The sequence below is a fragment of the Mustela nivalis genome, assembly GCF_964662115.1.
Source record: "Mustela nivalis genome assembly, chromosome: X".
NCBI lineage: Eukaryota > Metazoa > Chordata > Mammalia > Carnivora > Mustelidae > Mustela > Mustela nivalis.
Genome location: NC_139040.1, coordinates 40046135 through 40071237, shown reverse-complemented (window position 1 = coordinate 40071237; position 25103 = coordinate 40046135). Strand labels below are relative to the sequence as shown.

Sequence of the window (25103 nt, the reverse complement as noted above, 5' to 3'; positions counted from 1 at the left end):
AACCCCTTCCATTCTGGTAACCATCAGTCTGTTCTTTGTATCTGTGAGTTTGTTTTTGTATTATTTTGTTTGTTTTTTCTTCGATTCACATAGGAGCACAGTCATAGGGTATTTGTCTTTCTCTGCCTGACTAACTTCACTTATAATATTGGCAAGGTCCATCCTTCTTATCACAAGTGTCAAGATTTCATTCTTTATGGCTGGATAGTATTGCTCTGTGTATGTGTGTCTTTGTGTACCACATACTCTATTCATTCGTCTACTGATAGACATTTAGATTGTTTTCCATATTTTGGCTATTATAAATAATGTGGCAATGAAGATAGGGGTGTATGTATCCTTTTGAATTAGTGATTTTGTATTCTTTTGATAAATACCCAGAAGTAGAACAGCCAGATAATATGATCAATCTCTTCTTAATTTTTTAAGAGATTTTATTTTATTTTAGAGAGAGAGTTGGGGGAGGGGTATGAGGAGAGAGAGAGAGAATCTCAAACTGACTACATGCTGAGTATGGAGCCTGATGCAGGGCTCAGTCTCAAAACCCTGATATCCTAACCTGAGCTGACACTAAGTGTTGGGCTTGCTCAACTGACTGAGCCATCTAGATGCCCCTATTCTTAATTTTTCGAGTAACCTTCATACTGTTTTCCTAGTGGCTGTGCCAGCTTACATTCCAACATCCTATCTAACATTCGTTATTTCTTATCTTTTTGATAATAGCCATTCTAACAGGTGTGAGGTGGTATTTCATTGGCCTGTTGGCCATCTATATGTTTTCTTTGGAAAAACGTCTTTTCACACTTTCTGGGCCCTCATTAAATTAGGTTGTTTGGTTTTTTTTATTGTTGAAGTGTAAGAGTTTTTCCTATATTTTATCTATTAACCCTTTATCGGATATATGATTTGCAAATATCTTCTCCCATCGAATAGGTGGCCTTTTCATTTTGATGGTGGTTTCCTTTGCTGTGGAGAAGGTTTTTAGTTTGATGTAGTCCCATTGGTTTACTTTTGCTTTGTTTTCCTTGCCATTGGAGTCAGATCCACAAACCAGTCACTAAGAACTCTATCAAGGAGCCTACTGCCTATGTTTTCTTCTCGCTTTTATCGTTTCAGGTCTTAAATTCAAGTCTTTATTTTAATTTGTGTATGGTGTAAGATAGTCGTCTCGTTTCTGTTCTTTTGCTGTTGAGTTTTCCCCCAGCACCATTTTGAAGAGAATGTCCTTTCTCCATTGTATATTCTTGGCTCCTTTGTCATAAATTGTCTGTATATGTGCAGACTTACTTCTGGGCTCTAAATTCTATTCTATTGAACTGTGTCTGTCTTTATGCCAATACCATACTGTTTTGAGTACTATATAGTTTTGTATTATAGTTTGAAATCTCGGAGCATGATACCTCCAGCTTTGTTCTTAAGATTGCACTGGCTGTTTGGGATCTTTTGTGGTTCCATACAAATTTTAGAATTATTCTCTTTCTATGAAAAATGCCATTGGAAGTTTGATAGGGATTGCATTGAATCTGTAGATTCCTTTGGGTAGTATGATCATTTTAGCAATATTAATTCTTCCAATCCATGAGCATGGGATAGCTTTCCTTTTATTTGTGTTGTCTTCAACTTCTTCCATCTTACAGTTTTCAGTGTACATGTTTTTCACCTCCTTAGTTAAATTTATTCCTAACTATTTTATTGTTACTGATACAATTATAAATGAGATTGCTTTCTTAATTTCTCTTTTTGATAGTTGATTATTAGTATATGCAAATATAACAGATTTATTATATTGATTTGGTATTCTACAACTTTAATGAATTCATTTATTGTAACAGCTGGTGTTTTTTTTTTTTTTTTGATGGAAACTAAAAGGTTTCATATATACCAGTATCATGTCATCTGCGGTTTTACTTCTTCCTTTCCTATTTGTATGCATTTTATTCCACTTTCTTACCTTATTGCTGTGGCTAGGACATCCAATTCTATGTTGAATAAAAGTGACAAGAGTGGGCATCCTTGTCTTCTTCCTGATCTAAGAGGAAAAGCATTCAGTTTTTTCACCATTGAAATGATGTTAGCTGTGTGTTTGTCATATATGGCCTTTATTAGGTTGAGATATATTCCTTCTGTACCCACTTTGTTGAGAGTTTTTATCATAAATGGATGTTGAATTTTGTCAGTGCTTTTTCTGCATCTACTGAGATGATCATGTGATTTTTCCTTCATTTTATTAATGTGGTGTATCAGGTTGATTGATTTGCAGATGTTGAACCATCCTTATATCCCTGAAATAAGTCCTACTTGATTGTGCTTAATGATCCTTTTACTATTTTGTTTAATTCAGTTTGCTAATATTTTGTTGAGGATTTTTACATCTGTGTTTCTCAAAGATACTGGCCTGTAATTTTCTTTCTATGTAGTGTCCCTGTCTGTTTTTGGTATCATTAATGCTGGCCTTGTAAAATGAGTTTGAAAATGTTCCTTCCTCTTCAACTTTTGGAAGAGTTTGAGAAGCATAGGTATTAAATACCCTTTGGATGTTTGGTCGAATTCACCAGTGAAACCATCTTGTCCTGGGCTTTTGTTTGTTGGGAGGTTTTTCATTACTGATTTAATCTCCTTACTAGAAACTGGTCTATTCAGATTTTCTATTTCTTCATAATCAGACTTGGAAGGTTGTGTGTTACTTGGAATTTATCCATTTTTTTTTCTAGGTTGTCTAACTTACTGGCATATAATTGTAGTAGTTTCTTATGATCCTTGTATTTCTGTGGTATCAGTTATAAATTCTTTTTCATTTCTGATTTTATTTACTTGAACTTGCTCTCTTTTCTTGGTTAGTGTAACAAAAGGTTTATCGATTTTGTTTATCTTTTCAGAGACCCAGCTCTTAGTTTTATGGATCTTTTCTATTGTCTTTTTAGTCTCTGTTTCACTTATTTCCACTGTGATCTTTATTATTTCCTTTTAGGTGTAAAGTTACTTGTTTGAGATTTTTCTTGTTTCTTGAGGTAGGCCTATATTACTATGAATTTCCCTCTTAGAGCTGCTTTTATTACATCACATAGGTTTTGGTATGTTGTATTTCTGTTTTCATTTGTCTCTAGGTATTTTTAAATTTTTTTCTTTGTGGTTTTTTTTTTTTTTGGTGACTCATTGTTTGTTCAGTAGCATGTTTCATTTCTACATTTTTAGGTCTTCTTTCCACTTTTCTTTAATTAATTTCTAGTTTTCTGCCATCATGGTTGGAAAAGATATATGATGTGATTTCAATCTTTTTGAATTTGAGACTTATTTTGTGCCATAACATATGACCTATCCTGGAGACTATTTCATGTGCACTTGAAAAGAATGTGTGTTCTGCTGGAATGTTATATATATTATCTCCCATCTGATCTGATGTGTTGTTTAAGGTTGATGTTTTCTTATTGATTTTCAGTCCAGATGATCTATCCAGAGATGTAAATGGGGTGTTAAAGTTCCCTACCATTATTGTATTGCTGCCAATTTCTCCCTGTAGGCCTGTTAATATTTGCTTTTCATATACTGGTGCTTCTGTGATAGGTGCATGTATATTTGTAAATGTTATATCTTCTAGCTGGACTGACTCCTTTATTATATAATGCCCTTCTTTAGTACAATCCTTATTACAATCCTTTATTATGATCTTGTTTTCAAATCTGTTTGATCTGGTATGAGTATAGCTAGACCATCTTTCTTTTTATTCCATTTGCATGGAATATCTTTATCTCTTTACTTTTAGATGCTGTATCTTTACTTCTGAAGTGAGTCTCTTGTAGACAGCATGAAGTTAGGTCTTTTTTTTTTTTAATCTGTTCACCCATTCTGTGCCTTTTGATTGAAGAGTCTAGTCCATTTACATTTAAAGTGATTATTGGTAGTTATGTACTTACTGCCATTTTGTTACTTATTTTCTGGCACTTTTGGAAGAAACTACCAAAGAAACTACTTCCTTCCTTCCTTTCTTTCTCTCTCCTTGTGGTTTAATGGCTTTCTTTAGTGTTACATTTAGATTTCTTTCTTAAAGATTTTTTTTTATTTGACAGATGGAGATCACAAGTAGGCAGAGAAGCAGGCAGAGAGAGAGGAGGAAGCAGGCTCCCTGCTGAGCAGAGAGCCCGATGCGGGGCTCAATCCCAGGACTCTGGGATCATGACCTGAGCCAAAGGCAGAGGCTTTAACCCACTGAGCCACCCAGGCACCCCAGATTTCTTTCTTATTTTGTGTATTTACTGAAGTTTTTTCCTTGTGGTTATCATAATGTTTATATGTAACATGGTATGTATATAATGATTGGTTTTAAGTTGATAGGAACTTAAAATTGAACAGATTCTAAAACTTTTTAGTCCCCTCCCCACATTTCATATCTTTGATATCACATTTTGTATTTTTTCTTGTTTTTTGCAACCCTTAATTACTATAGTCATAGTTAAATTTACTACTAATGGCTATTGATCTTATATTTGCTTTATAAATGATTAATCCACTATTTTTACTATATATTTACTTTTTCCAGTGAAATTTTTACTTTTGTAAATTTTCTTGTTATTTGATTAGTGCTACTTCTTTTTAGCTTAAAGAAGACCCTTTAACATTTCTTGTAAGGCTGAACTAATGGTCATGAACTTGTTCAGTTTTTTCTTATCTGAAAACATCTTAATCTTCCCTTTAATTCCGAATGATGACATTGCTGGGGAGAGAATTCCTGTTGGACTTTTTTTTTTTTAACTTCCAGAATTTAAATATATCATACTATTTCCTTCTCACCTGAAAGATTCTTGTAAAATATCTGCTGGTAGACTTATGGGGTTTCCTCTATAGGTAACAGGTTATTTTTCTCTTGCTGCTTTTAAAATTCTCTCTTTATCTTTTAACTTTTACCATTTTAAGTATAGTGTTTCTTGGTGTGGATGTCTTTGGGTTCTGCTTGTCAAAATTTTCTGGAGTTTCTAGACCTTGTTCTTTCATTTGGAACATAATCCTCTCATTTTGCCTGATGCTCTGTGTTTATTTCTGTGAATTAAGAAAATCAGCTATCTCTCCCAGCCTTGAAGGGGTGGCCTGGTGTAAGAGCTATCCCATAGAGCTCAGAAGTGCTCTGCCCCTGGCCATCTGCACCAGGCCCTCAAGGGATGACCCCTGTGTGAACACTGCATTACTGCCTGCTTTGGTGGGGCCACAGCTCTGGCATGGGGATGGGTGGGGCCCTCAGTGGGGTATACTTTCTAGCACCCACAGGCTAGAGGAAGAGTTCCAAATTGTCACTGCCAATACCAGTGTCAGCAAGTTAGGATGAGTTATCAAAAAATGGCACTTGCCAGTGTCTCCATCCCCCAGAAGAATCTCAACAAGTTTATGGCTCTCTGGTGGACACTTCAAACTGGTATTTTTACATCAGGTCTGGTGGTGATTGAATCTGTGCATGAGCCTTGTGAGAGGATATTCTCTGTTCCCTATATTTCTGGAACTAATCCTAGTTAGTTTTCAAAGCCAGGCCTTTTGGGGGCTTATCTCACCTATGCAAGATGTAGGGGCTGAGGTGCCTAATGTGAAGCACAGACCCATTGCTTCTTAGGGAAAAGCTCCATATTTGTGAGATCCCTCTCAATTGGGGATTACTGTATCTGGGGTGGGTTTGTTTGTTTTGTTTGTCTGGTTTTGGTGAGAACATGTCTCTGCCTCTCTCACCCATATTGATGCTATTCTTTTATCCTTTGTTATGGAGGTTCTGTTTATCAAGTTTTCAGCTCTTTATTGGAGAAAATTATTCCATATATTGTACAAGTAATTTGTCCTGTCTGTGGGAGGAAGTGAGTTCAGGATCTTCCTACATCTTGAATCCCCCAACTTCACTTCTGATCTAGTTAGGCATATTTTAATCCTTGTTCTCAAAATGAGCCCTGGACTTGGTTTTTCATGACTGGAATGGTGTACATATATGTTCAGTGAAACAATAAAGGCTTATTACTTTCAGAATGCACCCTCCTTATAATAAGGCAGTAGTGGTTATAAACAACAGTTTTCCCCCTAATGCGAAATAGCACTGTATGGATTGGTATTATCCTCATCTTATAGGTGAGTAAAGAAGTTCATCAATTTAATTACCTGTTCAGGATTATTCACTTAGTAAATGACAAACAGAAATTTTGAATCTAGGTCCATTTAAATCCAAATCCTGTGCACTTTCTACCAAACAAGACACGATTCAAAAAGGAAATGGGAGGGGCGCCTGGGTGGCTCAGTGGGTTAAGCCGCTGCCTTCGGCTCAGGTCATGATCTCAGGGTCCTGGGATCGAGTCCCGCATCGGGCTCTCTGCTCAGCAGGGAGCCTGCTTCCCTCTCTCTCTCTCTCTACCTGCCTCTCCATCTACTTGTGATTCCTCTCTGTCGAATAAAATAAATAAAACCTTAAAAAAAAAAAAAGGAAATGGGAAAAGATGCATTTTAAGATACTCAAAGGCTGAACACAGGAAAATTGCTTTGAAAATTCATAGCATCTGAATCCATTTGGAATGGATTTGTCATTGTAGCTCAAAGGTGCTATTTAAGAATGTAGGGAAACATCCTATAGGAGAACATAGGCAGTAATCTCTTTGATATCAGCCACAGCAACTTCTTCCAAGATATGTCTCCAAAGGCAAAGGAAACAAAAGCAAAAATAAACTTTTGAGACTTCATCAAAATCAAAAGCTTCTGCACAGCAAAGGAAACAGTCAAGAAAACAAAGAGGCAACCCACGGAATGGGAGAAGATATTTGCAAATGACAGTACAGACAAAAGGTTGATATCCAGGATCTATAAAGAACTCCTCAAACTCAACACACACAAAACAGATAATCATATCAAAAAATGGGCAGAAGATATGAACAGACAGTTCTCCAATGAAGACATACAAATGGCTATCAGACCCATGAAAAAATGTTCATCATCACTAGGTCTCAGGGAGATTCAAATTAAAACCACATTGAGATATCACCTTACACCGGTTAGAGTGGCCAAAATCAGCAAGACAGGAAACAACATGTGTTGGAGGGGATGTGGAGAAAGAGGAACCCTCTTACACTGTTGGTGGGAATGCAAGTTGGTGCAGCCTCTTTGGTAAACAGTGTGGAGACGCCTCAAGAAATTAAAAATAGAACTTCCCTATGACCCTGCAATTGCACTACTGGGTATTTACCCCAAAGATACAGATGTAGTGAAAAGAAGGGCCATCTGTACCCCAATGTTTATAGCAGCAATGGCCACAGTCGCCAAACTGTGGAAAGAACCAAAATGCCCTTCAACGGACAAATGGATAAGGAAGATATGGTCCATATACTCTATGGAGTATTATGCCTCCATCAGAAAGGATGAATACCCAACTTTTGTAGCAACATGGATGGGACTGGAAGAGATTATGCTAAGTGAAATAAGTCAAGCAGAGAGAGTCAATTATCCTATGGTTTCACTTATTTGTGGAGCATAACAAATAGCATGGAGGACATGGGGAGTTAGAGAGGAGAAGGGAGTTGGGGTAAATTGTAAGGGGAGGTGAATCCTGAGAGACTATGGACTCTGAAAAACAATCTGAGGGGTTTGAAGTGGCAGGGGAGTGGGAGGTAGGGGTACCAGGTGGTGGGTACTATAGAGGGCACAGACTGCATGGAGCACTGGGTGTGGTGAAAAAAATAATGAATATTGTTGTGCTGAAAATAAATAAAAAATTTAAAAAAAAAGAATGTAGGGAAACATAAGCGAAAAGTTTTAGTAATTTGAAAATTCTGCCTGATAGCACATAAATGGAACAGTTATGGTTAATTATATTATATCTTTAAAAATCCACTTATACATTTACTTGTACCATATAGATATTTATTAATTCTCTCTACCTTTTTCATCCTATTCCTTTTAAAAATAGTTTTTTTTTTCTAATACATGCTGTTTCTATTACAGAGACAATTAAAGGCAGATGCTAAAAAAGCTATTGGAAGGCTTCAACTACGTACACTGAAACAAGGAGACAAGGTACATATTTGACTTTGTTTTCAAGCAGTGCTATCAAGTTATTGTTAAAACTAAATGTTCTTTCAAAGTATGCTTTTCTTGGAATTTATAAATCTTACCGACTTTTGGGCACCTGGGTGGCTCAGTGGGTTAAGCCGCTGCCTTCCGCTCAGGTCATGATCTCAGGGTCCTGGGATCGAGTTCCGCATCGGACTCTCTGCTCGGCAGGGAACCTGCTTCCCTCTCTCTCTCTCTGCCTGCCTCTCCGTCTACTTGTGATATCTCTGTCAAATAAATAAATAAAATCTAAAAAAAAATCTTACTGACTTTTTAAAATCATTTTGATGCTGGAGGTAGGTAGCCTGAATAATAGCCATTGCCCCCCATAGATATCTAGGTTTTAATCCCTGGAACCTGTAAATAATACCTTATATGGCAGAAACCCGACTTTGCAGATGAAATTAAGTTAAGGATCTTGAGATGGGGAGATTATCCTGGATTATCCAGGTGGTCCCTAAATGTAATTACATTTGATTGTTGTTTTAAGAAGGAGGAAAAGGGAGAATTGACTCCATTGCAATAGAATATTTGGCAATGGATGTGCCTGGGTGGCTCAGTGGGTTAAGCCTCTGCCTTCAGCTCAGGTCATGATCCCAGGGTCCTGGGGTCGAGCCCCACATCCAGCTCTCTGCTCCGCGGGGAGGCTGCTTCCTCCTCTCTCTCTGCCTGCTTGTGATCCCTCTCTCTCTCTCTCTGTCAAATAAATAAATAAATAAAATTTTTTTTAAAAAAAGAATATTTGGCAATGGAAGTAATAGGTTATAGTGATGCAAGAAAAGGGCCATGAGCCAAGGAATACAGACAGCCTTTAGAAGCTAGAAAAGACAAGGAAATGGATTCTCCCATGAAGCTTCCAGAAGGAATATAGCACTGCCAACACACTGACTTTTAGACTTCTGATTTCCAGAACAACAACAAAAAAATACACTTGTGTTATTTTAAGCCACAAAGTTATGGTCATTTTTTACCACAAAAACAGGAAACTAAACAATGACAGCTAACAGTTGCACTTTATTTGAACATCCATTTTTAGATTACAGCAGTTAAGAACTACCTTTGGTGTGTAAAACAGGTATCAGAAAACAGCTATAGAATGTATTGAATTAAAAATTACCATTTATAATAGCACCTGAACCATTCTGTACTTAGGTATAAATCTTGCAAAATATGAACATGAGCTGTGTGCTGAAAACTGGAAAACACCAATGAAAGAAATCAAAGAAGACCCAAATAAATGGAGAGATATGCCATGTCCATGGGTCAGAAGACTCACTGTTGTCAAGATGTCAGACCCCCCAACTAGCCCATCGATTCAATGCAGTTCCAATTAAAATCCTAGTGGGATCTTTTGTATTTATTGACAGGTTGCTGCTAAGTTTATATGGGAAAACAAAAGAACTAGAGTAACCAAAACAATTTTTTTTAAATATTTTATTTATTGACAGAGAGAGAGAGATCACAAGTAGGCAGAGAGGCAAGCAGAGAGAGAGGAGGAAGCAGGCTCTCTGCTGAGAAGAGAGCCTGATGCGGGGCTTGATCCCAGGACCCTGAGATCATGACCCGAGCTGAAGGCAGAGGCTTAACCCACTGAGCCACCCAGGCGCCCCCCAAAACAATTTTTTTAAGGAAGAACAAATTTGGATGACTCACATTACCTAATTTGCAGCATTATTTTAAAGATATAGTAGTCAATATAGTGTAGTATTGGAGAAAGGATAGACCTTTAGATCAGTGGAACAGAAGAGAGTCTAGGTATAGACCCACACATAAACGGTCAATTGATTTTTAACAAAGGTACACAGGCCATTAAATGGAAAAAGTATAGTCAATTATTGGCTCTCCATATGCAATGATTGGCTATACTTATGTCAAAGGATACTGTACTTCATAGCGTCTGTAAAATTTAGGTCAAAATATGTCACAGACCTAAATATAAAACCTAGAACTATGAAATTCTTAGAAGAAAGCTGTGGATAGAAATATTTTCAAGACGTGGGTTAGGCACAGATTACTTAGATATGACAGCAAAAACAAGCCCATTGAAGAAAGCAACAGAAATCTGACTTTGTCAAAATTAAGATCTTTTATTTTTTTAATATGGTTAAGAGAATGAAAAGACAAGCCACAGACTGGGTGAAAATATTTGCAAATCACATACCTGACAAGGGACTATATCTCGACTATATAAAGAACTCTCAAACTCAGTAGTAAGAAGACAAACAGCATAGGGAAAAGGGGGTGAAACAGGCATTTACCAAAGAAAATAGATGGATAGCAAATACACACATAAAAAAGATGTTCAATATCATTGGTCATTAGGGAAGTACAAATTAAAACCATAGTGAGATGCTACAGAACATTCATCAAAATGGCTTAAACCAGTACAACTGACAATACCCAAGAGCTGGCCAGATGTGGAACAGCTGGAACTGTTATGCATTTTGCTGGTGAGAATGCAATGTATAGCCAGTTTCGAAAACAATTTGGCAGTTCCAAAAATAACACTTTCCAAAGAATCCAGAAATCTCAATTACTAGTATTTAAAAGTAGAAAATAGAAGAAAAAAAAAACATGTTCACATAAAAACCTGTACATAATTGTTCATGGAAGCTTTACTCATAATCACCAAAAATGGAAAGAACCCACATCTTATTCTAATGGCGAATGGATGAACGAACTGTAGCACATCCACATCATAGAATACCATTTAGCAATACAAAAGGGTGTGTCGAGACCCTCATGATACGCTTAATATCTGAGATGAGTATTAAGTGTATTAAGTGAAAGAAGCCAAACTCATAAGGCAATATAATACACGATTCCATTTATATGACATTTGAGAAGAGCAGAAACTATAGGATCTGAAAACAGATTAGTGGTTGCCAGAGGATGGGAGTGGGAGTAGAGGTTAACTACAAAGGAGTATTGAGGAATTCGTTGGGGATATCCTATATCTTAATTGCAGTGAGGATTGAGTAACTGCATATTTGTTCACATCTGTAAAACTGCATATTAAAAACAGTGAATTTCACCGCATGTGAATTATGCCTTAATTTTTTCTTAAATGGGAAAACATGGCTATAGAACTTGTACAAATGGCATTTTAAATAAATGCTACCTATTCCTCTTTGTATTGTCCCTCTTTTGGTTGACTTTATTCTCTTACCTTTTTAAGTCTAAATAATCTTCAAATTTCAGTTGTAAAGAGTGTTATCAATTGTGGTCACAATGTTTTCCATTAGAGCCTCAGACCTTATTCATATTATTTCTGAAAGTTTGTACACTTCGACCACCTACTTTCTATTTCCCCCATCCTCCAGCTTCTGGCAACCACTTTTCTATTCTTTGTTTCCAGAAGTTTGAACTTTTTTTAGATTACAGTTAAGTTTAAGTAATTCTACACTGCTTATTGAAAGAATCTATGCAATTTAAGTGCATATATATCCTGATCTTGCTTTGTAGTTTATGGTATCTTTTCTTATCGATCAGAGTAACAATAATTATTTGCTCATAGGAAATTGGCCCTGATGGAGATAGTTGTGCTGTGTGTATTGAACTATATAAACCAAATGATTTGGTGCGCATCTTAACCTGCAAGTAAGTTTGACTTTATTTTTATATCATCAATAAGAATATCTAGTTTATTGAAATGATTGGAATGAAGGAAATTACTTTGAATGTTTCCAAATTGATGTAAAGAAAGTATTTATTTTCATTTAAATAAAAGTGAATGCTTTATATATTAACATCATTGAAATTGGTATAAGGCTAATTATATGGCGTTCCCATAATCTGGTACAATTTGGAAACTATTTACACATAAAACTAAGAACCTAGCTAGCACTGTAATTTATACACAGACACACAGACACACACACACACACATAACTGTATTATTTAATTTAAAATCATTTTAACAATCCTAATGAGGGAAAAAAGTAAAATCAACTTAGTGAGCACCTATTTGGAAGTCTTCATTCTTTAATTTTCTCTTATCCTTCTCCTGGAAGTTGTTAACACTCTTGGTTTTGGTTTCAGCTATTAAATAGTGGTGTTCTTAGAACTTACCACATGACCTAAAGTATCAGCATTATCTTGTACTCTGTACTATATTGTACTATATTATTGAGAATGACTAACTGTGCTATTTTTGGAGTTGGGGGATGACAAGATAATAAAGATCTGAAATACTGAACAAAGTCTTGGGTTGGGTAACAGCCATTTTTGAAGTAGTAAGTATTGAAAATAGTTCTTTTTTTTTTTAAGCTAAGGTAATGAAGCTTTTATATTTTAAAAGTACCGTGTCATGTAACTTCCAAATTTTGTTTCTATGGCTCTTTTGTAGTGTTTATGCTGTAATGGTGTGTTTAAAAGAAAAAAGACATCTATTAAAATACGAAACAAAAATATAGGGTAACCTGTTAGTATATTAAGCCAAGTGTTGTTGCTATTTCACAACTGATAACCAAATTATGTGTTTTTTTCTTTCATTAGCCATATTTTCCATAAGACATGTGTTGACCCATGGCTGTTAGAACACAGGACTTGCCCCATGTGCAAATGTGACATACTCAAAGCCCTGGGAATTGAGGTAAACATTGCCAAACTATTTATATGAAGGAACAAGTTATTTATGTACCTGGGCCTTCAGGAGAGTAACATCCTTAGTTTTTAGCGTAATATGCTAGTCTTGTGATTTATATAAAAAATTGGACCTATTTACATCATAATGACACTAAGGTGCCATGTTGGACTACCTCCATTTTCCTTCTTCTTTCCTCTTTTATTTGGTCAGAATTTGAAGTGATGACCATAGAAACTACCAACTGGTTTGTGGTAGATTTTGCATTTTTGGTCTTACTATTGCACAGCAACCGAACTTGTAGTTAGATGAGCATCTGTATTTTGAAAAAGTATAATAAATATTAAATTATAATTGTATTTAATAAATGAAATAAAACCTGCCTATTTTACAATAAACCAACAACAGAAAGTCAAGCTCAACAAAATCTTCCTGATTTCAGGAGATACAGAGGGGATACTGATTCCCAAATCCCTTAGAGGACAGCATGAGATGTTGTTGTTGTTAAATAAATGTTTTATTTATGAATAATTTTAGATTTACAGAAAAGTTGCAAAGACAATACAGAGAATTCCCTCATACCCATCACCCAGCTTTTACTATTGTTAATATTTTTCATTACTGTGATATGTTTGTCAAAAGTAAGAAACTGACATTTGGTCATTACTATTAACTAAACTTCAGACTTCATTTGAATTTTGCCGGAAACTGCCTTTTGAAAACTGCTGGAGGTGAACTTGATTCAGGGTAGAGGGTTTTTTGTATTTTTGGTTTGTGTTTAGTGCCTATCCTATAGCAGGCATTGTATTGTGAAGCACTGGGATCACCCAGATGAACGTCAGATGTGAAAGCAATCTGCCTAAAATATTTTCCACCCCATTTTTGACCCAGTTACTCCAACTGCTCTGGCTGGGACCAGCAAGCGATTTGTGTGATGGTCAAAAGGGATTATAGGTTTAAAAGGTTAAGGAGCATTGCCATAATAAGTTACCTATGAAGAAACTTTGTAATGACATGTCAGGGGGAAACATGTACTCTGAGAGTCTTTTAATTTGTTCCAATGCTTTCCAAAGGTGGATGTTGAAGACGGATCAGTGTCTTTACAAGTCCCCGTTTCCAATGAAGCATCAAATAGTGTATCTCCTCACGAAGAGGATAATCGCAGTGAGACTGCATCGTCTGGCTATGCTTCTGTTCAGGGAGCAGATGAACCGCCTTTAGAAGAACATGTGCAGTCCGCAAGTAAGCACCATGCTGAGGGGCAGTGAGTGCCCCACAAATGATCCATTGTGAAGCATATGCCTGGCAGAGTGCTCCTGCTTTTTGTTTCTTCCTTTCGTTCTTTAAATGAAAGTAAAAAACATCCCAGGTTTTTTCTAGTGACAGTGATGCAGTGCAGGACACATCCCTACCTTAACTTAATATGCACATATTCAAGTGCATGTGAAATAGATGAAATGTATCAGGAGTGGGCATTATTCACAGACTAAAAAGATTTTTTTATAGGATAGCTTCTCTCTGATGCATTCAATATTGGTTATTAACTTCCAGAGGCTGAGAAGGAACTTTAAACTTTAGAAGCCATTGTTTATTGTAGAGCAATCAGAAACTAAGATAAATGAGTCCTGAAATGATAAAAAAAAGAATTCAGTTTACAAAAGCTTGATTTATACACAACTTCTTAGGAGCCCATTTTTGCACAGATCAGAAACTGCGTAAGAATATGTGCTGCCACCTGTTGATTATTTACCGTGAAGTGAACAAACTGTGGAAACTAAAATTGAACATATTATTTTCAAACTTCATGTGAATCAGTGTTGTAACTTAGTAATGTTGTACCAGTGGAGAAATTTCAGGGAATTTTATTACTTTTTTTCCTTAGGAAGAGAAAACCCTCATACAGAAATTAGTTTCCTTTTCTACAACTCCTATATTTTTCATGGTTTTTGTTGATTTGATGGTTTTCTCAATACTCATCTTAAAGTAACCTAATCCTAGCATAGATGTAGAATAAAACTAAATGTTAAAATGACTTGTGAGAGTTTCAGCTTCCTATTAATATAAACCTTTGTCCTCAGTAGACTTAGCAATACAATACACATCATTGCTGAAGATGTCATGGGGAATACTGTCATGCAAATTTTCTCATAATCTAATCTTCATACATTTCCTGGAGTACAAAGTACTCATGAGAATCTTAATAATCTGTGGATTATTCTACCTACAATAGAGAATCATTGTCTGTTTGCCCCAGGTGATTTTTTTTTTGTTTCCATAACTGTATGGTAATAGAATTCAGTGATGATAAAGGAGAGCGTACAGGATAATTCAGTTTATGGCTAGTTTTTTTTTTTTTAAGTTCCAATCTATTTTTTTTATGTGTTCTGTTCTTCTTATGAGGCTGGGTGGTATATAGAACAGTTTTTGCAAAGGATTTGACAAGCAAATGAAATGACCCACATTCCTCCCCCTATATTCTTTATCTGGATGAATAACATCCACATTTCTCCCCCATATTCTTTATCTGGATGTAGTAACACCCATTCAGGTCCCTCAAACCAGCAACTAGGGAGATCTTAGTTTCTAACCTCTCTTTCTTATTGATTCAGTATCCCTTTTCTTATTTATTTATTTATTTGTTTGTTTGTTTGTTTGTCAGGGATAGAGGGAGAGAGAGCGAGCGAGCACAGGCACACAGAGAGGCAGGCAGAGGTAGAGGGAGAAGCAGGCTCCCCGCCGAGCAAGGAGCCCGATGTGGGACTCGATCCCAGGACACTGGGATCATGACCTGAGCCGAAGGCAGCTGCTTAACCAACTGAGCCACCCAGGCGTCCCTCAGTATCCCTTTTCTTTAATCCATCCCCTAATTCCCAACTTTAGTTCCACAGTCATAGTTTGAGCCACTGTTTTCTCTCTGCTCATTCCTTCCACTCTTTTTCCCCTGCCAAGAAACTGCAGAAGACTGTTTCTTGGTGGGGGAAGGTCTAATTCCTGCTCCCCCTTTAAAACTTAACTCTCCTTTTAAAAGCCTCTCTTGACTCACTTGTGCAGCCCTACTGTCGGCTTCCATAGACCTTCAATCATTGCATTTATTGTACTGAATTGTATTAAAACTTTTAAATGTTCCTTTGGATAAGAACAGTGTCTTATTAGTCACTATTGTATATCCAGCACTGAGAACAGCCCACCACATAGTAAATACTCAAGTAAATGTTGAATGAATTACCATATAGTGTAGACTTTAATTTTATCTATTATTATGTATTACTATTTGGATATCTTGCTTATTAGCTATTGATTATTGTAGTGATAGTTGTTTTAAATACCTTTGGAAACAGAGTTGATTAGTTAGTGTCTGTTTGTCCCAACATTGCAGTAAGTTCTGTTAGAGCACTGGTTTTAAAACTTAGGCATGCATCAAGTCACCTAGAGGGCTTGTTAAAACAGATGGGCTGCCACCTCTTTCTGACTCAGGAGGTTCAGAGTACGGCCTGAGAATTCTTGTTTCTAATAAGTTCCTAGGTGATACTGATGCTGTAGGTCCAGGGACCATACTTTGAGAACCACTAAATTAAGGGCCCTAGTTCTTAACCCTAGCTGCACATTAAAATCACTCAAGAGAAACTTTAAACATTACTGATGCCTGGGCTCTTCCCCAGAATGGTTAAATCAGATCCATGAGGGGTGGGGCCCAAGTTTTTTTTATATATAATTTCAGGCTGATTAAAAATTTCAAAAATAGTATACATAATGCCCATATATCCTTCACTGAACTTCTCCAAATGTTAACATATTATATAATCATATACAATTATTAAAATCAGGAAATTAACTGATAAAATGTTATTAACCAAATGTCAGATCGTCAGATTTCACCAATTGACCCACTAATGTCCTTTTTTCTGTCCCAGGATCCCACATTGCATTTCCCTTTTACTCTTCCACCCCCCCCCCCGATTTATTGATATATATTTGACATAAAATTGTGTAGTTGAAGGTGTACAACATGATTTGATACACTTATATTTGCAAAAATGATTACCACAGTAAGGTTAGTTAACAAATTCACCACATAATTTTTGTGTGTATGTAGTGGAATATTTAAGATCTACTTTCTTAGAAACCTTTTTTTAAGATTTTATGTACTTGACAGAGAGAGAGACAGTGAGAAAGGGAACACAAGCAGGGGGAGCAGCCTGGAGTGGGAGAAGCAGACTTCCTGCTGAGCAGGGAGCACAATGTGGGCTTGGTCCCAGGACCCTGGGATCATGACCTCTGCTGAATGCAGTTGCTTAACAACTGAGCCACTCAGGCATCCCCTTAGCAACTTTTATGTATATCCAAAATTCCACTACTATGTATTTACCCAAAGAAAATGAAAACAGTAATTCAAAAAGATATATGCACCCTTATGTTTTATTGAAGCATTATTTCCAATAGCCAAGATATGGAAGCAACCTAAGTGTCCATCAGTAGACAAAAGGATAAGGAAGATGTGGTCTATATAATACAATGGAATATTACACAGCTATAAAAAGGGATGAGATCATGCAATTTGCAACAACATGAATGGGCCTAGAAGTTATAATGCTAAGTGAAAGCAGTCAGACTGAAAAAGACAAATACCATATTATTTTACTCATGTGGAATCTAAAAAAAAGGGGGGAATAAATAAACAAAAAGCCTAATCAGGTGTATAAATACAGAAAATTAAGTGATGGTTGCCAGAGGGGAGAGAGATGGGTAAAATGGGGGAAGGGGAGGGGGAATTATAGGCTTCCAGTTATGGAATGAGTAAGTCATGGGAGTAAAGGCACAGCAAAAGGACATAGTCAATGATGTTCTAATAACACATTAAAAAGGTAAGTACAGCAAAATGTATAAACTTTAAGAAGTCTGTAATACAGTATTGCTAACTATAGTCACCATGCTATACATTAGATCTCCACAACTTAATGATCTTATAACTGAGACTTAATGCCCTTTGATCAACATTTCCCCATCCCCTCTACCCCTAGCCCCCAACAACCACCATTCTACTCTCTGTTTCTGAATCTGGCTTTTTTTTTTTAAGACTCCACAGATAAGTGAGATCATGTAGTATTTGTCTTTTTTCTGTCTTATTTCATGTAGCACAAATGCTTTCCATGTCATTACAAATTGCAAGATTTCCTTCCTTCTCATAGCTGAATAATATTCCTGTGTGTTTGTGTGTGTATCACATTTTCTTTATCTACTCCTCTGTCAACAGATATTTAGGGTATTTCCATATCTTGGCTATTGTGAATAATGCTGCAGTGAACTTGGAAGTGCAGAAATCTCTTCAAGATAGTGATTTCATTTCCTTTGCATATATACCCCAAACTGGAATTGCTGGATCATATGGTACTTGTACTTTTAATTTTTTTGAGGAACCTCCATACTATCTTTCATAGTGGTTAGGCCCGTTTACATTCCCAACAATGCACTGGGGATTCCTTTTTCCACATCCGCACCAACATTTACCTCTTGTCTTTTTGATGGTAGCTGTTCTAACAAGTATGAGGTGATTAGCCCATTGTGGGGGTTTTGTGGTGTTTTTTTTTTTTTTTAAATCATGCAACTCTTTTTTTTAAGGATTATTTATTTACTTATTATACATATATATTATAGTATATCATATTATATATATTATTATATTTGACAGAGATCACAAGTAGGCAGAGGCAGGCAGAGAGGGAAAGAGAGAGAGAGGGAGGCTGAGCAGAGAGCCTGATGCTGGGTTTCATCCCAGGACTCTGGGATCATGACCTGAGCCAAAGGCAGAGGCTTTAACCCACTGAGCCACCCAGGTGCCCCAGCCCATTGTGTTTTTGATTTGCATTTCCCTGATGATTAGTCATGTTGATCATCTTTTCGTGTACCTGCTGGCCATTTGTATGTATACTCTGAAAATATTTATTCAGTTCTTATGCCTATTTTTAATTAGATTGTTTGGTTTTTTGCTGCTGAGTTGTAGGGTTTCTTCTGTATTTTGGATATTGATCCTGTATTTGATAAGCAAATATTGTCTCCCATTCTGTAGGTTGCCTCTTCTTTCTGTTGACTATTTCTTCTGTGCAAAACGTTTCAGTTTGATGTAGTCCTATTTGCTGATTTGTGTTTTTGGTGTCCTATACAAAAAATCGTTGCCTAGACGAATGTCAAAGAGCTTTCCCCCTATGTTGTCTTATAGGAATTTTATACTTCAGGTATTACATTTAAGTCCTTAATCCATTTAGAGTTCATTTTTGTAACTGGTGTAAGATAGGGGTCCATTTTCATTCTACCATATGTGAATATCCAGCTTACCCAACATCACTTATTGAAAATACTCTTTTCCCCATTGAGTGTTCTTGGCTCCCTTGTCAAATATTGGGTGACCGCATGTATATGGGTTTATTTCTGGGCCTCAATTCTGATCCATTGGTCTATGTATCTGTTTCTATATCGGTATACTGGTTACAATAGAATATTGGTTATGATAGCTTTGTAATATAATTTGAAGTCAGGAAGTATGATGCCTCCAATTTTGTTCTTTCTCAAGATTGCTTTGGATATTAAGAGTCTTTGTGGTTCCATATAAATTTTAGGATTGTTCTTTCTGTGAAAAATGCCATTGGAATTTTGATAGGGAATGCATTGAATCTATAGATGGCTTTGGGGTATATGAACTTTTTTTTATACAGTATTCTTATAATTCAAGAATGTAGGATATCTTTACATTTATTTGTATTTTCTTCAATATCTTTCATCTGTGTCTTACAGTTTTCAGTACATATCTTTTACCTCCTTGGTTAAATTTATTCATAAGTATTTTATTGTTTTGATGCATTATAAATGGAATCATTTTCCTTATTTCTCTTTCAAATATTTCATTGTTAGTATATAGGAATGTGACTGGTGTTTTTATGTTGATTGTGTATCCTGCAGGTTTACTGAATTCATGTATTAGCTCCAGCAGTCCTACTGGTGGAATTTTAATCATTTTCTTCATATAAGGTCATGTCATGTAGAAATAATTTTACTTCTTCCTTTCCATTTTGATGTCTTTTAATTCTTTTTCTTGACTAATTGCTCTGGCTATAATTTCTAGTACTATGTTGAATAGAAGTGGTAAGAGTGAGTATCCTTATCTTGTTTCTGGTTTCAGAGGAAAAGCTTTCAGCCTTTCACTGTTGGGCATGATGTTAGCTGTGAGCTTGTCATAAATGGCCTTTATTATGTTTGGATATATTTCTTCTCTACCCAGTTTGTTGAGAAGTCCACATTGCATTTAATGGTCATGTCTCTTTCATCTCCAATCTGATTGTTCCTTAGTCTTTCATGACACTGACACTTTGAAAATTACTGGTCAGTTATTTTGTAGAATGTCCCTCACTTTGAACTTGTCTGCTGTTTCCCAATGATTAAATTCACTGTCTATTGTGTATTTCTGACAAAATACCACAGAAATGGTATTGTGCCCTTCTTTGCCTCCTGTCATATAATGAGGCACATGATGTTCATGTCTTATTACTGATGGCTTTTAATTTTGCTTACTTGGTTAAGATAGTGTCTGCCAAGCTTCTCCTTTTAAAGTTACTATTTTTCCGTTTGTAAGTATTAGCTTATAGAGAGATACTTGGAGGCTAAGCATATGTTCTGTTTCTCATGCTTTTAGCCACTAATTTTAGCAATCAATGTCTTTTCCTTGTAATAATTATTACTGAAATTTGCACCAAATGGTAATTTTCTATTTCCATCCTTCTTTCTTTTTTTTTTTTGTTTTTTAAAAGATTTTATTTATTTATTTGACAGAGATCACAAGTAGGCAGAGAGGCAGGCAGAGAGAGAGGAGGAAGCAGGCTCCCTGCTGAGCAGAGAGCCCGATGCGGGACTCCATCCCAGGACCCCGAGATCATGACCTGAGCCGAAGGCAGTGGCTTAACCCACTGAGCCACCCAGGCGCCCTCATCCTTCTTTCTATGTTAATTAAGCTTCTATTTTAAGGAAAAGCTATCCTTTCTCTATTTATTCATTTATATAAAATAGTATGGACTCATAAATATTTCTTTTATTCTGTAATGTTATTCTCATGATTTATTCATTGTTTAGATTGTCGTAGATTTGGTCATTGGGAACTCCTTCAAGGTAGTTTCTATGTTCTTTCAACATGCTTCATTATTTTTTTGAGCACTTTCTGGTACCACAAGATGTTTTAAGCCAGGGATTGGCAAAATTTTCTGTAAAGGTTCTGATAGTAAAATTATAGGCGTTGAAGGCCTTAAGTCTCTGCTGCATTGGGAGGGAGGGATGTTTGACTTAAAACCCTTTAAAAATGTGAAAACCACTCTTAACTATTGATTTGACTTGCAAGCTGTAGTTTGCTGACCCCTAGGCTACAAGAGGTTAATCTTATATTCTCCTTCCTCTAACCCCAGAATCATCCAGGGTGGTCAGTAGCTTTTTAGAGAACAGTACTTAAAAACCAGGATCCTGGGCACTAGGTATGATCATTGCTATGGGAATGTCATTGCTATTAGCCCTTTCAGTGAACAAGGCTAGGAAATATGTGTACATACTCAGACAAATATACACAAACATCTATGTATATTTATCTATTTGAAAAACAGTGAGCTCGATACTGATACATCTGATTGTACTCAAACACCACAGAGTTTATTCTAGCCTTCCCCTTTCCTTATTTGTAACTCACAATTTCACTTACAAGTGTCTTTTTGTCTTTAGCCTTATAGGGTATATCAAAATATTGTTTTCCAAAGTTACTTAGGTTAAGTTCTTTTCTTCCCCATTGTTTCCAGGATGGTTCTATATTTCTTTGGTTATGTAATTATGTTCATCTGTTACTGTTTGTACTCCATTTAAGGAACTCCCTCTACCTTCCTATTTGTTTTTTTTAAAGTCTGTGTACCTATCTATGCATATGAAAAACCATAGGTAATTTTTTAAAGCACCCAGGTGATTGAAATGCGAAGCCGTTTTAAGGATGGAAAAGCAGCAGAAGTCATAACTTTTGCTTTTAAGGAGGCTATAATCTAATTGGAAGTAAGCACACATCTGAATAAAAGAGTAATAATAAATCAGTTTAATAAGGTCATATATGCCTTATGTAAGACATAGCCTAATCATATAATTATTAAAGGAATAGGGAATGAGCATAATAATCAGAGTATGATAGACAAGAAAGGCTTCTTAGATGTGAGTGTTGAATTTTGTCTTAAGAGAGGGGTGAAATCATCCTAAAATTGCCATTTCTTTTTAAAGATGAGAATCTCCAGCTGGTAAACCATGAGGCAAGTTCTGTGGCAGTGGATGTTGTTCCTCATGTTGACAATCCAACCTTTGAAGAAGATGAAACTCCTGATCAAGAGACTGCTGTTCGGGAAATTAAATCCTAAAATCTGTGTCAATAGAAAACTTGAAACTTTAGTAATAACAGAACTGCCAATCAGGGCCTAGTTTACTATTAATGAACTGGATAAACTTAATTAAATAAGAATGATACTGAAAGTGCTGAGATGACTAATATGCTATAGTTAAATTACTTAAAATATTTAATCTATTAACTTTTTCCACAAACTCATACTGTTTTTCATAGGCAAGTTTCCTCTCAATAGTGATAGCAACATTTTTAAACATTTAAAACTCTCTTCAAGTAGTCATGTTTTTCATTTATAACAATTTTCTTATAAAACACGTTGCTTTTAAAATGTGGAGTAGCTGTAATCACTTTATTTTATGATAGTATCTTAATTAAAAATGCTACTATTTTAGCTTGGGCTATATGTGTCAGGGTTTTTCTCCAGGTGCTTATATTGATCTGGAATTGTAATGTAAAAAGCAATGCAAACTTAGGCTAGTACTTCATGAAATGTCTCTTTAGGCTACATTAAGTTGATAGAACAAGATTAAAGCAAAATATTCATTTTAACAATTTCTTTTTAAAATTAGGCTAAATGTACTTCATGTGAGTGTTGAGCATAGTTTATCAGAGAATATGGACTGGACTGGATTGGATTGATTGGTATATTAATGACACCGATTTGATATAAGATTATAGATAAAATTTCCTTATAAAAATGCTGTATAACTATTTCTCAATTATGGGATTTTCAAAAGCAGAATATATAAATTACCATACTATTTGAAAATGATAATGAGTAAGTCACACAAAAATTGGTAATTTGTCTTTGTGTATGAATAGTCTGCAGAAATTAGTCTGTAGAAAATGTTTTCCAAACAATGTCAGCTTTGAAAATTGAGTTTACATTTTACCTAAATGAGCTAAAATTACATTAGGTAAACTAAAATTCTGTCCATATAGCTATAAATTTTGTGAACACATTTTCTTGGTGTTTGAAAAAGAATTGGGGGGGGGGATTCCAGGTGCCTTAATATAAAGTTTGAAGCTTTCATCCACCAAAGTGAAATAAAGCTATTTAAAAATGCACTTTATTTGTATTCTGTGTGGCTTATCTTGGTTTTAAAGTTGTGTTTCCAGTGCAAATCCCAGCAGAATTTAGGCAAAAGCTGAACAGACATGTATTTTTGTTTGCTAAATGTAGAATGGACAAAACCATTGCATTCTTGTACACTGATTTGAAATGCTGTAAATATTTCCCAATTTGTATGATTCTCTTTAAATATAAAATGTAAATAAAATATTCCAATAAAAGTTTGTGTCTGGTGTTTAGTTCAGTTAGCCTATACTATTCATATGTGATTGGATTTGGGAGGAAAAAATGGTTGATATAAATGGTCATTGATATCTTTGATGAATAAAACCCAAAACTTTAGTATGATATTTATTTTCACATTTCATTACATAGAAGGGAATTGATGTCATTGTAATATAATTGAACTACCATGAATTATTTCAGTGTCAGTAAGGTAAATAATGAGCTTGACCACTGCTAATACAAGTTTAGTAAAAACACATTGATGCCCGTCCATCTTTATACTACCCAAGACGTAAACCCATTTTATTACTTTAAAGTTTTATTCTCCTTCAGCATTCTCTTTGGCAATATGGTTGTTGGGATGCTGTTAATGAGTTAAGTGCATCTCTTTTGTCAAACATGGGAAGAGTAAACATGCTTGGGACACCTCAGAGCCATGATTATCAAACCAGGATACACATAGGTCTTGGATGCACATATGTCTTATGAGGCAATATGCCAGATATATGTGATGCCACATGATAAACTTGACCTATATTCTTATTTCTTGTTCTGTGGGGGGTTCTTTTTGGGGTGGAATTTATAATTTTTATAAATCATATATATATAAAATTTATAATATTTAACCTTTCAACATCTGTATTGAAGTATAATTAACATACAAAAAATTGCCCATTATAAATATAGAGTTCCACAGTGCTTATCAAATGTATAGAGTAGTGGGGCGCCTGGGTAGCTCAGTGGGTTAAGCTGCTGCCTTCGGCTCAGGTCATGATCTCGGGGTCCTGGGATCGAGTCCCGCATCGGGCTCTCTGCTCGGCGGGGAGCCTGCTTCCCTTCCTCTCTCTCTCTGCCTGCCTCTCTGTCTACTTGTGATCGCTCTCTCTGTCAAATAAATAAATAAATAAATCTTTTAAAAAAAATGTATAGAGTAGTGCAACTGTCCCTGCAATCCAGTTTTAAAACTTTCTATCACTACAAAAAGTTCCCTCATACCCTCATATTTTCAGTTAATTTCTGCTCCCATTCCAAGCCTCAGGCAACCATCAGTCTGCTTTCTATCTGTAGATTTGCTTATTCTGGACATTTCACATAAATGGAACCATACAGTAGGTGTGTACTCTTTTGTGACTGGTTTCTTCCATTAAGAATAATATTTCCAAGGCACATTCATGTTTAAAGCATGCATCAGCACCTCATTCCTTTTCATTGATGAATGATACTCCATTGTATGGATATTCCACATTTGGTTATCTGTCAGTTAATGAACACTTGGATTGTTCCCACTTTTTGTCCATTATGAATAATGCTGCTATGAATATGTGCAAGTCTTTGTGTAGATGTATGTTTTATTCTCTTAAGCATATACAAAGGAGAGGAATTCCATGTCACTTGTGAATTTCTTTTGATAACATAGTTTGAACAACAGACTATCATTACTCACATAATTATCAAAATATAAACTGATTAACAGTGGCAGGAGAAACATGTAGAGGGAGTCTCCAACTTGAATGGTTTTCAGAGAGTTCATTTATAGGTTTAGCAAAAGTTCTGTATTATCTTACAAACAATCATAATGGTTCCCAGGCATTTAGAGACATGGTTGGGATGCAGGAACATTCCTTTTCCCTCACCCCCATCTAGTTTTTGTTCATTTATTAAGTATTTTAATTAAGCTCTGTAACATCTGGAGAAATTTTATCACCCTAGGCTGTAACAAATATTGAAGTTTTTACTCATTGTCTCTTCTGCTCGCAATG

The 25103-nt window shown here is 35.8% G+C and overlaps 1 protein-coding gene across 2 annotated transcripts in view; it reads left to right on the top strand.

The window, feature by feature from the left end:
* RNF128 (ring finger protein 128) overlaps positions 1 to 23339 on the top strand; it is a 108754-nt gene extending 85415 nt beyond the window's left edge. For both annotated transcript variants that reach the window (XM_082717382.1, XM_082717381.1), the window contains exons 3-7: positions 7951 to 8022; positions 11576 to 11658; positions 12556 to 12652; positions 13717 to 13885; positions 21929 to 23339. In XM_082717382.1, the coding sequence (XP_082573508.1) occupies positions 7951 to 8022; positions 11576 to 11658; positions 12556 to 12652; positions 13717 to 13885; positions 21929 to 22062 (555 nt within the window). In that variant the 3' untranslated portion in view covers positions 22063 to 23339. The remainder of the gene's footprint in view (positions 1 to 7950; positions 8023 to 11575; positions 11659 to 12555; positions 12653 to 13716; positions 13886 to 21928) is intronic.
* Positions 23340 to 25103: the final 1764 nt, after the last annotated feature.